Source organism: Pempheris klunzingeri, chromosome 23 (assembly GCF_042242105.1).
Source record: "Pempheris klunzingeri isolate RE-2024b chromosome 23, fPemKlu1.hap1, whole genome shotgun sequence".
NCBI classification, from domain to species: Eukaryota; Metazoa; Chordata; class Actinopteri; order Acropomatiformes; family Pempheridae; genus Pempheris; species Pempheris klunzingeri.
This window is the reverse complement of record NC_092034.1, coordinates 820,677-834,143: the sequence shown is the minus strand read 5'-3', so window position 1 is coordinate 834,143 and position 13,467 is coordinate 820,677. Positions and strand designations below refer to the sequence as shown.

Sequence of the window (13,467 nt, the reverse complement as noted above, 5' to 3'; positions counted from 1 at the left end):
AGGAGCACAAGGTAACGTTTGAAAACACAGTCTGTCCTGAAGGGGGCGCTGCAGCACACGCCATGAGGTCAACACGACAATTGGGAGCAACCGCAGCTCGTCACAGAGCGGCCATGTTTGTAGTTTAACTGATAACAGGCGTCATTTATGAATAAAAGATGTTACAGCATTTGTCAAACTGTACGAACAAACTCGTGTGACGTTTACTGACAGAATCTCTTCCTGGGAGTTGCTGATTTTTGTTCCTTTAGGTGTGTTTAAGTCATGTCAGCTGTATCGTTAAAATGAGCGTCCATCTGGAGAAAGATGACGTTCACATCAGCCCCCTGGTGGTGATAGCAGGAAGTTTTTGACAGAGTTTTAAATTCTTTTTTATGTTGTGTGCACAACAAGCTAATGCTAATGCTAACGTGTAAACAAAATGTTAACTTGCATTTGGCATCAGGTCAAAGTGTGTAATAGTGTCGCGTTTAGCGTCGTCACAGCGTCACAACTACACGTTCTCATTCTGCGGTCAAGTTAGCAATAACGGGCTAAACTTTCAAAGTAAAACACTGCTTGGTTAGGTTTAGGAAGAAATATGGTTGGTACCAATGGATGCTGGGGGGGGGCTGGTTCACTATAAACTGTTCATCAAACCTCCAAACTGATGAGTTTGACTCCTCGTCCAGGCGTCGCTGAGTGACGGAGACCCCCGTGACCTCCTGGACGCCTTATTAAAGGGCAAGACGGACAGCAGGCGGGGTCGAAGGTCACCTGGGTCTGGGGAGGAGGAGGAGGAGGAGGAGAGGATCACGGACGACCACGTCCTGATGACGGCGGCTGAAGCGTTTGGCGCCGGAGTGGAGACGACCTCCACCACCCTGCTGTGGATCCTGGCCTACCTGCTGCACCACCCGGAGGTACAAACACGGCGCTGGCACTCGTGTATTTCCACTAATGTTGTAGAGTCTGAACTCACAGGACATGGAAATGATTTGTTGTAAATGAAATCAGGACTAAACGAGCTCGTCTCTAACGCTGTTTTGTAATAATGACCTGGCTGGCTGCACATTATCTTTGTACTAAAGAAATCAGCAATTTGACACAAAATAGACTTAAAAAAACAGTTTTATTGATTTAAAAATTCTTTTATTGCTTCCACTATCAGAACAGCGTCCATAGAAACGGTTTGTTATACAGAAATAACTGTAATTGACCAACCAGATTCTTTATTCAACAGCAACAACGTGTAATAAAGAATAATCATGTCTGTAAATGTAGATCTCAGGATCGTAACGTCTGTTCATTATATTCCATAATTATAAATATGAGGTGATTTTCTTAATCATAACTTAAACACTGTAATTATAAGATACAGATATACAGATCTTGTACTTTGTGGGTAATTATTTGGTGATTAGACGTAGTACTCGTTATAAACGATGCTCGTGGTTGCGGTGCCCCGCCCCCTCCAGGTCCAGGAGCGCGTGCAGAAGGAGCTGGACGAGCACGTGGGCGGCGAGCGAGCGGTGAGCGTGTCGGACCGCAGCCGGCTTCCCTACCTGGACTGCGTCATCAACGAGGGCATGAGGATCCGGCCGGTCAGCCCCGTGCTGATCCCGCACACCGCCATGACTGACAGCAGGTAGGACGCCACCTCAGTACCGCCGCCGAAACAATCAGTCGATTAACGAGCCAATCACCAACTACAGACAGGCCAAGCCCCGCCCCTTCCTGTGGAGGCAGGGGCTTAAGATGTGTTTAAGTCATGTCAGATGTATCGTTAATATGAGCGTCCATCTGGAGAAAGACAATGTTAACATCGCCCCCTGGTGGTGATAACAGGAAGTACACTTTTTTTTATTTAATCTTGTGTGCATAAGATGCTAACTTATCAAACAAGATGTTAACTTGCACTTCGTATAACTATAACTGCTAATAATAACACCGTTGAGTGTACAATAGCCCCCCCACCTCACCTCAAAACGAGTTTCATTCTGCAGTCAAGGTAGAGTACCATTTAGTTTGGTGTGATCTACATCCTTTCGTCTCGAACCATATGCGTCACCTGCTAGCTAGCTAGCTTACTACGCTACGTTCCACATGCTAATTGCAGATTAATCAATAATATAAATAATTGATAAGTTTCTCTCTCTCTTGTAGTATTGGAGGTCACTCTGTCAGTCGTGGGACTCGTGTTTTGGTCAACATGTGGTCGATTCACCACGACCCCAAACACTGGGACAAACCCGACCTGTTCAACCCAGGTAAAACACTCGAAACACGAAAACAAACACAACCACCTTGTTGAAAACATCTGCCGTTAACGGGAACACCTGAACACACCACCTCCTTGTTTTCCCGCCTCTCCAGATCGTTTCCTAGACGACCGGGGCCGGCGGGTTACGCCCCCGTGCTTCCTGCCCTTTGGGGCGGGACCTCGAGTCTGCGTCGGCGAATCACTGGCCAGGCTGGAGCTCTTCCTCTTCCTGTCCTCTCTGCTTCAGCGAATGAGCTTCAGGCTGCCGGACGGGGCTCCCCCGCCCAACCTGCAGGGCCGGCTCGGTGTGGTTTTGCAGCCGTTACCTTATAAGGTCATTGTTACTGCGAGGGCGGGGTGGGAGGGCGGGGCTAAATGAAAGTGGGAGGGACTATTAAGATGAATGACAAGAATCACAAATAAACCACAGATTGTGTAAAGAAGCGTCCTCTGATTGGTCGGTATCAGTCCGTGTAAAGAAGCGTCCTCTGATTGGTCGGTATCAGTCTATAAAGAAGCGTCCTCTGATTGGTCGGTATCAGTCTATAAAGAAGCGTCCTCTGATTGGTCGGTATCAGTCTGTATAAAGAAGCGTCCTCTGATTGGTCGGTATCAGTCTATAAAGAAGCGTCCTCTGATTGGTCGGTATCAGTCTGTATAAAGAAGCGTCCTCTGATTGGTCGGTATCAGTCTGTATAAAGAAGCGACCTCTGATTGGTCGGTATCAGTCTGTATAAAGAAGCGTCCTCTGATTGGTCGGTATCAGTCTATAAAGAAGCGTCCTCTGATTGGTCGGTATCAGTCTGTATAAAGAAGCGACCTCTGATTGGTCGGTATCAGTCTGTATAAAGAAGCGTCCTCTGATTGGTCGGTATCAGTCTGTATAAAGAAGCGACCTCTGATTGGTCGGTATCAGTCTGTATAAAGAAGCGTCCTCTGATTGGTCGGTATCAGGCTATAAAGAAGCGTCCTCTGATTGGTCGGTATCAGTCTGTATAAAGAAGCGTCCTCTGATTGGTCGGTATCAGTCTGTATAAAGAAGCGTCCTCTGATTGGTCGGTATCAGTCTGTATAAAGAAGCGGCCTCTGATTGGTCGGTATCAGTCTGTATAAAGAAGCGTCCTCTGATTGGTCGGTATCAGTCTGTATAAAGAAGCGGCCTCTGATTGGTCGGTATCAGTCTATAAAGAAGCGTCCTCTGATTGGTCGGTATCAGTCTGTAAAGAAGCGTCCTCTGATTGGTCGGTATCAGTCTGTATAAAGAAGCGTCCTCTGATTGGTCGGTATCAGTCTGTAAAGAAGCGTCCTCTGATTGGTCGGTATCAGTCTATAAAGAAGCGTCCTCTGATTGGTCGGTATCAGTCTGTGTAAAGAAGCGTCCTCTGATTGGTCGGTATCAGTCTATAAAGAAGTGTCAGTGTCTCTTGCTGCCGTCTCTTGCTCACTGACCAATCAGAGGAGGGTCCTGTCTGAACCCGACCAATCAGAGGAGGGTCGTGTCTGAACCCGACCAATCAGAGGAGGGTCCTGTCTGAACCCGACCAATCAGAGGAGGGTCCTGACTGAACCCCACCAATCAGAGAAGGGTCGTGTCTGAACCCGACCAATCAGAGGAGGGTCCTGACTGAACCTGACCAATCAGAGGAGGGTCCTGACTGAACCCGACCAATCAGAGGAGGGTCCTGTCTGAACCCGACCAATCAGAGGAGGGTCCTGACTGAACCCGACCAATCAGAGGAGGGTCCTGTCTGAACCCGACCAATCAGAGGAGGGTCCTGACTGAACCCGACCAATCAGAGGAGGGTCCTGTCTGAACCCGACCAATCAGAGGAGGGTCTTCGCAGAATGTAGGTGGGAAAAAAAATCAATCATCACTTCTGGCTCCAAAAACAAGATGGTGGTTTCAAAATGGCGGTCCACAAACCAACAGGTAACATCACGGTGGCAATGTCCACTTCTTATACAGTCTGTGTGTTTATGCTAAAATGCTCCTGTGATGATAATAATAATCTTTACACAAATTAACACGTTGTAAATCTTAAATACTTGATATCAGTGTAAAGCTAATGCTAGGCTAACCCCTCTGCAGCTTCCGGCTAATGCTATGCTAGCTAATAATAAAACATCTATAATGCTAACATATTTTGAGAATAATCTGTGAGTTGGTAAATCTACAGCAGAGTGTAATTTGACTTTATTGCTGTTTTTATCATCAATAAATCAGTTCCAGTTGGGTTTGACATTTTTATTCAGTATATCTTCACACATTTTTAGAACAGGCTGGTTTAGTTAGGTCACACACATACATTCACACATACACACTCACAATTTAATTTAGTATTACTAATAATTAGCATCGTTATCGTCATAATATTAAGGGATTTCAAAGGCTAATCTCTTCTCTGCTGCCTTCGACGACTCCGACAGAAACCTCATGCAAACAGGAAGGACAGAAGAGAAGAGATAGAAACATTATTTAGACAGAGGGAGGGGCTCCTACGATAGAAGGGACATACTGACGTTTTAGTAAATTAAATAACTTTGTTAAACACCACAAGTGAAGCTGCTTCCAATCTCCTCACAACAAGTGAAAGTTGACCAAAGAGCCAAAATGGTGAACATTTAATGAGGCCAAAATACATCAGAGTTATCTAAGACTTTGACTGGGTTCACATTTCAGGGCCGGTGCTGTTTCCCCAAAGTGGAACAATTCGTCGCTCTCTTATCAAAACAAACGTGTTAATAATCGTGTGCAGCCGAGTGACTTTCAGAGTGACTCATAATAGTGTGAAATACGTAACTTAGTCTTCAGATCCAGTTGCATTTTATTGAACTCATTTGACTGACGGTGACCCACAAACTGAGACCTTCTAAGTGTATGATATGATGTTTGAGCTGTTTGTTTTGGTACGAGTTAACACAACAGTTTGCGTTCTTGTGGGATTTGTAAGGTCGTAAACCTCCAGAACTCCACAGGTTTCTGACCAGTGGTTTGGCGTGTTGTTGGAAAACAATCCTTGACGGTTTCAGCTGACCTTCAGCTTTGTCTTCAGCTTTATGTGGGAAGAGATAACTAGTGGAACAAATCACCAGTAGAGGTTGATCAACGTTTGCTTAAGATGTTTTTTTAGCCAAAAGTTCCCAAAGTAGTAGTTAACCTTTACTTTTGAAGTTATTTGTGGGCTTGTCCGAGCTTTAAAAGCATTAGAAGTAGTCAGTTTTAGCTTTTAAACAAGATATCTGGAGTCATTTTTCTTGTTAAAACTGTTTAAATGTCTGACCTGTCGATGTGAATCCAGTCAGTGTGAAACTCTTCTATCAGAGAGGACTATGTGTGAATGTTTCCGTCCACCGACATTTGATGAAAACTAGTCCTGGTTGAACTCAACAAAAAGAGGTAAAGACAGGGTTTCCAAACGCACCGGCATCGGCCTCATGTACAGGAAGATCATCAAAGCCTTTATCAATAATATGGATTTAGCCCTGAAATGCCTCACAGCACCACGAGTGTTCAATCACGTCCTGTCAAGTATTAAAACACTGGTTCTTCCTATGATCACAAGGGAAGAACACCAAGACGCCCCCAATCTGTCTATTTCCACTCCCCAGACAGTGTCAACACTCTCCCGGTGCTGCGAGGAAATTTAGGTAAGAGCTTCAATTAAATGGCAGATGTCACACCAGGACGAGCTGGTTCCCTTGACGAGGCCGACCTCGGAGCTGCAGGGGCTTTGGAAACCAGAGCTACAGACAGACTTCTCCAGTCACTCCGGATCGAACGTCCACACCCACACAGAGCGAGAACAGCTCTATCTAACGCTAAGTAGTAACAGTTGTCAAGTAGAAATGGCACTCTGTAACCATGGAGATATATAACCTTATTAGTTCAGATAAACAAAACACACCATCAACCACAACATCAACGGCTCGGTATCGCCCTGGAGCTTTCTTGACGAGGTCCTTCGGCCTCGGCGAACTCTTAAGCCTCAGGCGCAAAATCTGGCCTGGTTTCAGTCGAACCAGATGTCGTTTCTGACCTCAGTCCGAGATGAATCTGCTCGAGCTTCCCGAAGTCTGTGAATTTAGCCACAAAGGTGTAAAAAATAAAGACTGGATCGTTTTTATCCATCTGAATCCAATCTTGTGCACGTCGGTTTCCAAACTGACCGCCGAGACGTCTGTCAGTCTGGAAAACATCCAGCTGTCGCTAACAGTTCGACACACACCGTCCACTCTGCTGCCGCCACTGTGGTCAGATCACGTCCTTCACATGGCAGGACATTGCTTTTGTCATAATGAGGTCCAACACAGATTTTTCCATCATCATGGGCGTCCGTGCTGTATGGGTAATCTGTTATCCGAAAGTTATACCCATCATCCTTTGCAACAAATGGGTAGTGAAGTTCGTGAAAGTCCGTGTTGTAATGCAGCATGGACGCAGGGTTTAAGGACCAGTAAACCAAACTCGAGGCCTTTCCATCGGCGAAGGTTGAGTTAATGACATTCGTGACCGAGACAATCAATCAGGTGACCGGCGCTCGGCCTCAAGCTGTCCTGCGTCTTTACTTTGAAAGAGTCCTGGTTGAGATACAATCTGATGTCCCTGCACACTCTTCCTCTGTCTTCTCCGACAAAAATAAAAACAAGTGCACTTTGTGGGAGCAGGTGTAAGAAAAGGTAACAGAATTCAATTTAGAGTCCCAGTGAGAAAAGAGAGCATCCCGCTGCAACAATGTGGAGAACTTCATGTTGAAACAGGATTTTGGGGAAGCGGCTGATAGAGTAAATGACAATCTTTGTTAAGCAGGTGATCATCATGGCACGGACAATCTTTTAATTTCATTCACTTTGACTTGATGTTTCTACACTGACCTGATTAAAACGTTCACCAGTAGCGTTCTTCATTCAACAATTCGTCTGCGTTTTATGCATTTACTTTACTAAAGGCCACAGGCTTGAAGTGTAGTCATGCCTTCAAACGTAAAGGTGGCATCATGGCACCCCAACTTCACTTCACGCCACAGACCGAACGGGTTGATGCGATAGTGGGCCAATTACACGTCGTGTTAAACCGAAGAATAGTTGTGGTGATTGGTTGCGAGCAAAAGAAGTCGAGCGGTAATTTTCTTTCTGGATCTTTGTACAAAGAGGATCGAATGCAGGTATCGTTTGGGGGGGGGTTCCATACGACTTGGCATCATTTGGGTGGATACTTTAACGAGCAGAGCCCTGCAGATGGCATACCTCTGTGAAGTATGTTAGAAATGACCTTTGTTTTGTTCAGGTTAAATCTCACAACTCCACGATGGCACAGAAAATCTTGTTTTCCTCCTGATCTTGATGACTTTTTAGTGTCCGGTGGGTTTTACAAAGACAAATGTGTGTAGTCCAAATCACAACATACTGTAGCTGTTGCCTAAGCTGATGTTTTTAGTGGTTCTTCCCCAACAATGCTTTGCTTTGCTATTATTAACACTCTGAAGAGCAGCTGCCTGTATTTTTTGGGGAAGCAGGCACTCACAGACTCTTGCTGATGACAAATATTTCTCTTCTCTAATCACACAAACGTTACAAACTGTCATTGACAAAATATACTCAACTTTTAAGTCTTTCTGTCAAAAAAGTATCAATATCAACACGTCTCTCAATCTGACCGTGTACGAAACATCAATACGGCCTAAAAATGACTTGTTACCATCTTTCATAGGGGGATATAAATTTAGTCCTTCAATGGATCGATGTATCGATCAGTTGAATTGAGCATTTTAAGTGATAAGTTAGGCGTGGTGTGTATGAATGGAGAGATGCACCGACTGAAAGGGGATATTTCAGCGTTTAGACGGGAACTGAACATGAATTGTGTGGCGCCGTCGACGTGTTGTTGTATCTGAGCTCAAAGTCAGAGAAAGAGACAAAGACGGTAATGATGACGTGTTCTCGTTGCTGTTCTGTTTGGTGCTTTGTTTCCGTCTAAAAGTGCCCATTGTTTATTCCTATTTATGCAAAAGCTTTTCTCTGCCGACAGGCTGACGCACAGAAAACCAACCATCAACCCTGAAACCTTCCAACAAGGATCAAGTTGCCATGAACGCATCAAATCTGAGAAACTGTCTGCCGCTTCATAAACTACCCACCTAATTCCTCTTTCCTGACAGACTTCATCAAAACGTCCCCTCTAACGAATGAATCAGTCTTCCCTCTGTCACTCAGAGTGAATCATCCTCCCACATTCATCTCTCCTCATTTCCAAAACAGCCAATTTGTCCGCGGCACGTCTCCAAACCTCCGTCATCAGCTGGGACGAGCGAGGTTTTTCCTGCTAAATGTTCAACTATTTAAAGTTGTCCTTTTCTTGTTGTTGACAGACGGGAGAAAGAAAACGTCACTTCTGTCAGGGGCATAATGAATCCTCTGGTGACCATGTTTCATGTGGGACGGAGGGACGGTAGCCGAGAAAAAGATTCCCGTGTTTACGACTCGCGAGCGAACGTCACTGCACGAGTCAGGGCGGTTATATGTTTGCTGAATTGGTCGTGTGAGTGTTAAAAAAAGCCCTGTACAGGGACACACAGCATTTAAGTCATTAAATTAGCTTGAATAATGTCGTAGTTGATGTGAAGGACCCATAATTGTTTGCTTTTTCTGGCACTTCTGCATTATTGAGTGCAAAGCAGGTTTTACCAGAGATTTCAGAAAAATAATCCAGTTGTAGTTTGGACTTGGATGTTGATGTAAACGCTTTTAGCAAGTCGGTAAACAATAATTACCATAACTGCCATATGGCATTAACGGTGCGTTAGCTTTGTAGATATCTAACTGCATTCTTGACTGTCAACGAAATATAACAGTGAAGTTTGTGTCTGATCATGTCCTCATTGCTTTAATGTTCAGAAAGTGCAGCGTGTTAGCTAGCTAGCTAGCTATAGCGTCTGTATGGCTAACCAACACAGGGTCACCACAGGAAGCTAGCTTGTAATTAAGTGTTAGCAAGCTTATAATTACCATTAATCCACATTAAAAGTAACTTGCAGATTCCTGACTGCTAATAACACTTTTTTCCCCATTTTGGTTGGCTTGCTCATGAGGATGTGGGTGATGAGATGCACATCATATAACATCTCTCAAATGTCACTCATTAACTTTTCGTGGCAATAACAGGCCAAGAAGCGCAGCAAAGGGTCTCAAGAATACACACAACTAGCCTGGCATCACCAGACCAACTGGAAAATGCCACATCGTCTGGAACGTCACGGTTATTTTCTATCAATGGGCGCAGGCGATAGAGTATCTGGAGGCAACCGGACAGTTTGTTTTTCTTTTAGAGGAAATATACTGAACAACAGAACGTTCCACATTAGCGGCAGCCATCTTGGTTGTCTATGAAAATACCTCAACAGTGCTCCTCTGTTTCAAATTATATTAGATAAATGGTTTTGATTGGTGCGATCCCGAGACCAGACGCATCTGCCGGAGCAAAGACAGCAGATTTGTCGGGTGCTCAGCTTAACACACAACGCATTTTAGTGAACGTAACTCCACAGGGGGGCTGTTTTTAAGTGCCAAGTCACAGTATTTTGGAGCGTAGAGCTAAAGATGAGATGGTTGCGCCAGTTTACCTTGTTAGACTGAGAACATTACAGAACGGATCTACAGACTCGTCACAACAAGCTGCTTCAGTTAGCTCTACGCTCATAGCCGCTGGTGAAGATTTAGACATTCTTCATAAATACACAATCTCTAATGTTATGTCAAGGTGGATTGCTGAATGTTTTTGTGTAAACAGTGAGCTCAAAATGGGAGGCACATGTCCTCATTTTTCATAACAGTCCTGAAGTGCTGTAGTTCTTTAATTTTGTCGACCCTGGACGCAATCTGAGTAAACACCTCTAACAAATGTCCAAAAACCGGATGGTAAAAATTCCGACTCATAGCTGAGGAAACCATGTTAAAATGAGCGAACGCTTCCTGTTGAATCTCTTCCTATCAAACACTCCTGTGCTGGTCTGACTGAAGGATTTCACGTCACCATCTGTGCTGAAAACTTCCTCAAAAAACAGTTTTTTTCCGGATGGACGCTATCATTATCTTCCTGTTCATCCCTCCTCTGGGTGATGAATGGTTTCATCTGCCCCCTTCTGTCAATCACACCGTCTCCATGACAACGACGACTTTGCCGCCATCCTCGGACGTTGGCGTAGTGGCGGAGGTGGAGTTGCAGAGGATAAGTCCTTCCCCGGTGGTTGTCTGACCTCTGGCAGGGCAGTCCATGCTGTCATGGAGGTCAGCGTTTCCACTTCCTCCTCCTCCTCCTCCTCCTCCTCTCCTGCCGTCCTCCTTCCTCTCCTCCTCTTCCTCCTCCTCCTCCTCTTCCTCATCCTCCTCCTCATCCACCCGACACCTGCACACCTCGATCCCAGAGTCGCCGGTAAGTCGCCGATGTCTGTACTGGCTCTCGTCGGCTCCCATGTCCTCATCCTCCTCATCTTCATTGACCTCTTCCTCCTGGTCCTCCTCTCCGTCATCCCAGCTGGGAGGTCCAGGTTCGAAGACGTCCACGCAGGGAGAAAAGAGAGTCTGTTTCGGGGGGGACTGAGTAGCACGAGGCGAGGGGGAGAGGGAGGAGGCATGGCCAGAGGAAGAGCCGCCTTTGCTGGACTGGTGCAGAGCGGTGAGGGGGTCCAGGAGTAACGCCGGGGCTGGGAGGGAGTTGGAGGACAGGAGGGGAGGAGGAGAAGGAAGTGACGGGGGTGAGGATGGAGAGAGGACTGCAGGGGGAGACGGAGAAGGAACAAGAGAAGATTCAGACTCTATGGTTATGGCCGGGCAGGAGGAAGAGGAAGAGGAGGCTGCTGGTGTCGGGAAGGTGAGCACTGGGGCAGGAGCGGATACTGGACCTGATCTAGAACCAAGACTGGAGCACGAACCAGATCCAGAGCCACAACTAAAACCAGCCTGGGCAGTTGATGGTAAGGGACTGATGAAGTCTGGTGATTGAGACAGGCCCACAGAAGGACCTGAATCGGCTGGCACAGCAACCCCCCCTTGGAGCACGTCTGGCCCTGGGCTGGAAAGACCCGAGGCCAGACCTGACAGTTCAGGAATCTGGCAACTGGCTAATGTAGGTGAAGTGGGTGCTGCATCCACGGCTAGGATCAAGTTTGAATGTGCAGGTTTTGGAGTTAGAATGGGGATAGGTGCACAGTCTGGGACTGGGATGGTTTTAGGTTGTGGATTTGGCATAAGGTTAAGGTTTGAAGACACTGGGTCTGGAGCTTCTGTAAGGTTTGTGAGTACTTCTGGATCCAGGGTACAGTTTGTAGGTACGACGTTTGGAGCTTGGGTAAGGTTTGAAGGTACTGGGACTGCTTGGTTAAGGTTTGAAGGTGCAGGGACTCCTTGGGTAAGGTTTGAAGGTGCAGGGACTGCTTGGTTAAGGTTTGAAGGTGCAGGGACTCCTTGGGTAAGGTTTGAAGGTACTGGGACTGCTTGGTTAAGGTTTGAAGGTGCAGGGACTCCTTGGGTAAGGTTTGAAGGTGCAGGGACTCCTTGGGTAAGGTTTGAAGGTACAGGGACTGCTTGGGTAAGGTTTGAAGGTACTGGGACTGCTTGGTTAAGGTTTGAAGGTGCAGGGACTCCTTGGGTAAGGTTTGAAGGTGCAGGGACTCCTTGGGTAAGGTTTGAAGGTACAGGGACTGCTTGGGTAAGGTTTGAAGGTACTGGGACTCCTTGGGTAAGGTTTGAAGGTACTGGGACTGCTTGGGTAAGGTTTGAAGGTACAGGGACTCCTTGGGTAAGGTTTGAAGGTACTTGGACTCCTTGGATAAGGTTTGAAGGTACTGGGATTGCTTGGGTAAGGTTTGAAGGTACAGGGACTCCTTGGGTAAGGTTTGAAGGTACTGGGACTCCTTGGGTAAGGTTTGAAGGTACAGGGACTCCTTGGGTAAGGTTTGAAGGTACTGGGACTGCTTGGGTAAGGTTTGAAGGTACTGGGACTGAAGCTTGCGTAAGGTTTGAAGGTACCAGGATTGGCACAAGGCTAGGACTTGGGTCTGGGGTTGTGAGGGTCAAAGTCCTCCCAACATCTGGGGATGGTACTGAGGTTGGGCTACTAGGACCAGTGGCTTTATCAAAAGTTCTTGTTAGATCGAGGGTTTGGGCGGGTGTGGGGCTGTAAGAATTGCTAGCTGTTGGGGTAGAAGGGCCTGATACTGGGGTGATTTTCAGGGCAGGAGTAGTTTCTGGGCTCTCAGCGGTGCCCTCGATGCTTATTATTTGGATGGAGGGGAGTGCTGTGTCGACAACACTCGGACTATGGGGTGCACTTGGGCTACAGCTGCTGACTAAAGGGGTGCACGGTGTTAGGTCAAGCTGCTGCTTTATGGGAGATGTAGTTAGAACAGGAAGAGCCACCTCAGAACCTGGAGAGGGTAGAGGGTGAGGGGAGGCCGCCCTGGTAACAACCGCCACAGTAACAGTCTGGTTGGGAACTGACGAGTCCATGACAACGTGTTCCTGCGCTCCAGCAGCATCTTCATCCCCGATATCGACGGCCACTTCGGCAGCCATCCGCTCAGAATTGAACCGTGCCTCATTTACCTCAAGGCGGGTTGCTGCGGCGGCGATGGTCTCCATGGTGACATCGAGGGTGAGGGGCGCGGCCTCGCTGGGCGTGGTGGCGTGGCTTGTGTCAGTTTCATACGTGACGGGGGCCGACAGGGAGGAGCTACACGGAGAGGACGGGCAGCAGGAGTCACAGGAACAGCTGGAGCTACAGGAAAGACACGCACTCGTTATTCAACATGACCAAATGATTCCTTCTCAGTTTGAAGCCAATCCCACAACAGTACACATCTAATGCTCAGCCTGCTGTGGAGGTCTTCATGGGTCCAAATAACGAGCCGGAAACCCAAAGAATATAAATACCGACCTGTTATTGCCCAAAATATCTGAACGTCTGAGAGGAGAGAGTCATCTAGGGGGCGCTATTCTATGAGCCGGACAAACACGGTCATTGTAATTTCTACTAAAAATGCTGTCCTACTGCTAAAAATGTTCATTATGTTGGTGACAACGTATGACAGCCTCATAAAAGGAGGTCAAAACAAAAGAAAATGTCTTGACTCCAGAAGAAATCTAACGTTAACTGGAAGATTAAAGCAGGAGATTGTTTCTATTGGTCAGTTTTGGGTTCCTGCAGTGATAAATTGGTCGTAACATCACGTATC

At 46.7% G+C, this 13,467-nt stretch overlaps 2 protein-coding genes across 2 annotated transcripts in view; both read left to right on the top strand.

Moving 5' to 3' along the window:
• The window catches only part of cyp17a2 (cytochrome P450, family 17, subfamily A, polypeptide 2), a 4,492-nt gene extending 1,871 nt beyond the window's left edge, over nucleotides 1-2,621 (top strand). Inside the window, exons 5-9 of the mRNA XM_070855277.1 lie at nucleotides 1-11; nucleotides 672-902; nucleotides 1,458-1,627; nucleotides 2,146-2,249; nucleotides 2,356-2,621. The exon at nucleotides 1-11 is cut by the window's left edge and continues 76 nt beyond it. Of these exons, the coding sequence (XP_070711378.1) occupies nucleotides 1-11; nucleotides 672-902; nucleotides 1,458-1,627; nucleotides 2,146-2,249; nucleotides 2,356-2,621 (782 nt within the window). The remainder of the gene's footprint in view (nucleotides 12-671; nucleotides 903-1,457; nucleotides 1,628-2,145; nucleotides 2,250-2,355) is intronic.
• Nucleotides 1-13,467, top strand: part of LOC139223174 (zinc finger protein 208-like) — a 61,652-nt gene that overhangs the window by 37,796 nt on the left and 10,389 nt on the right. The window lies entirely within an intron of this gene.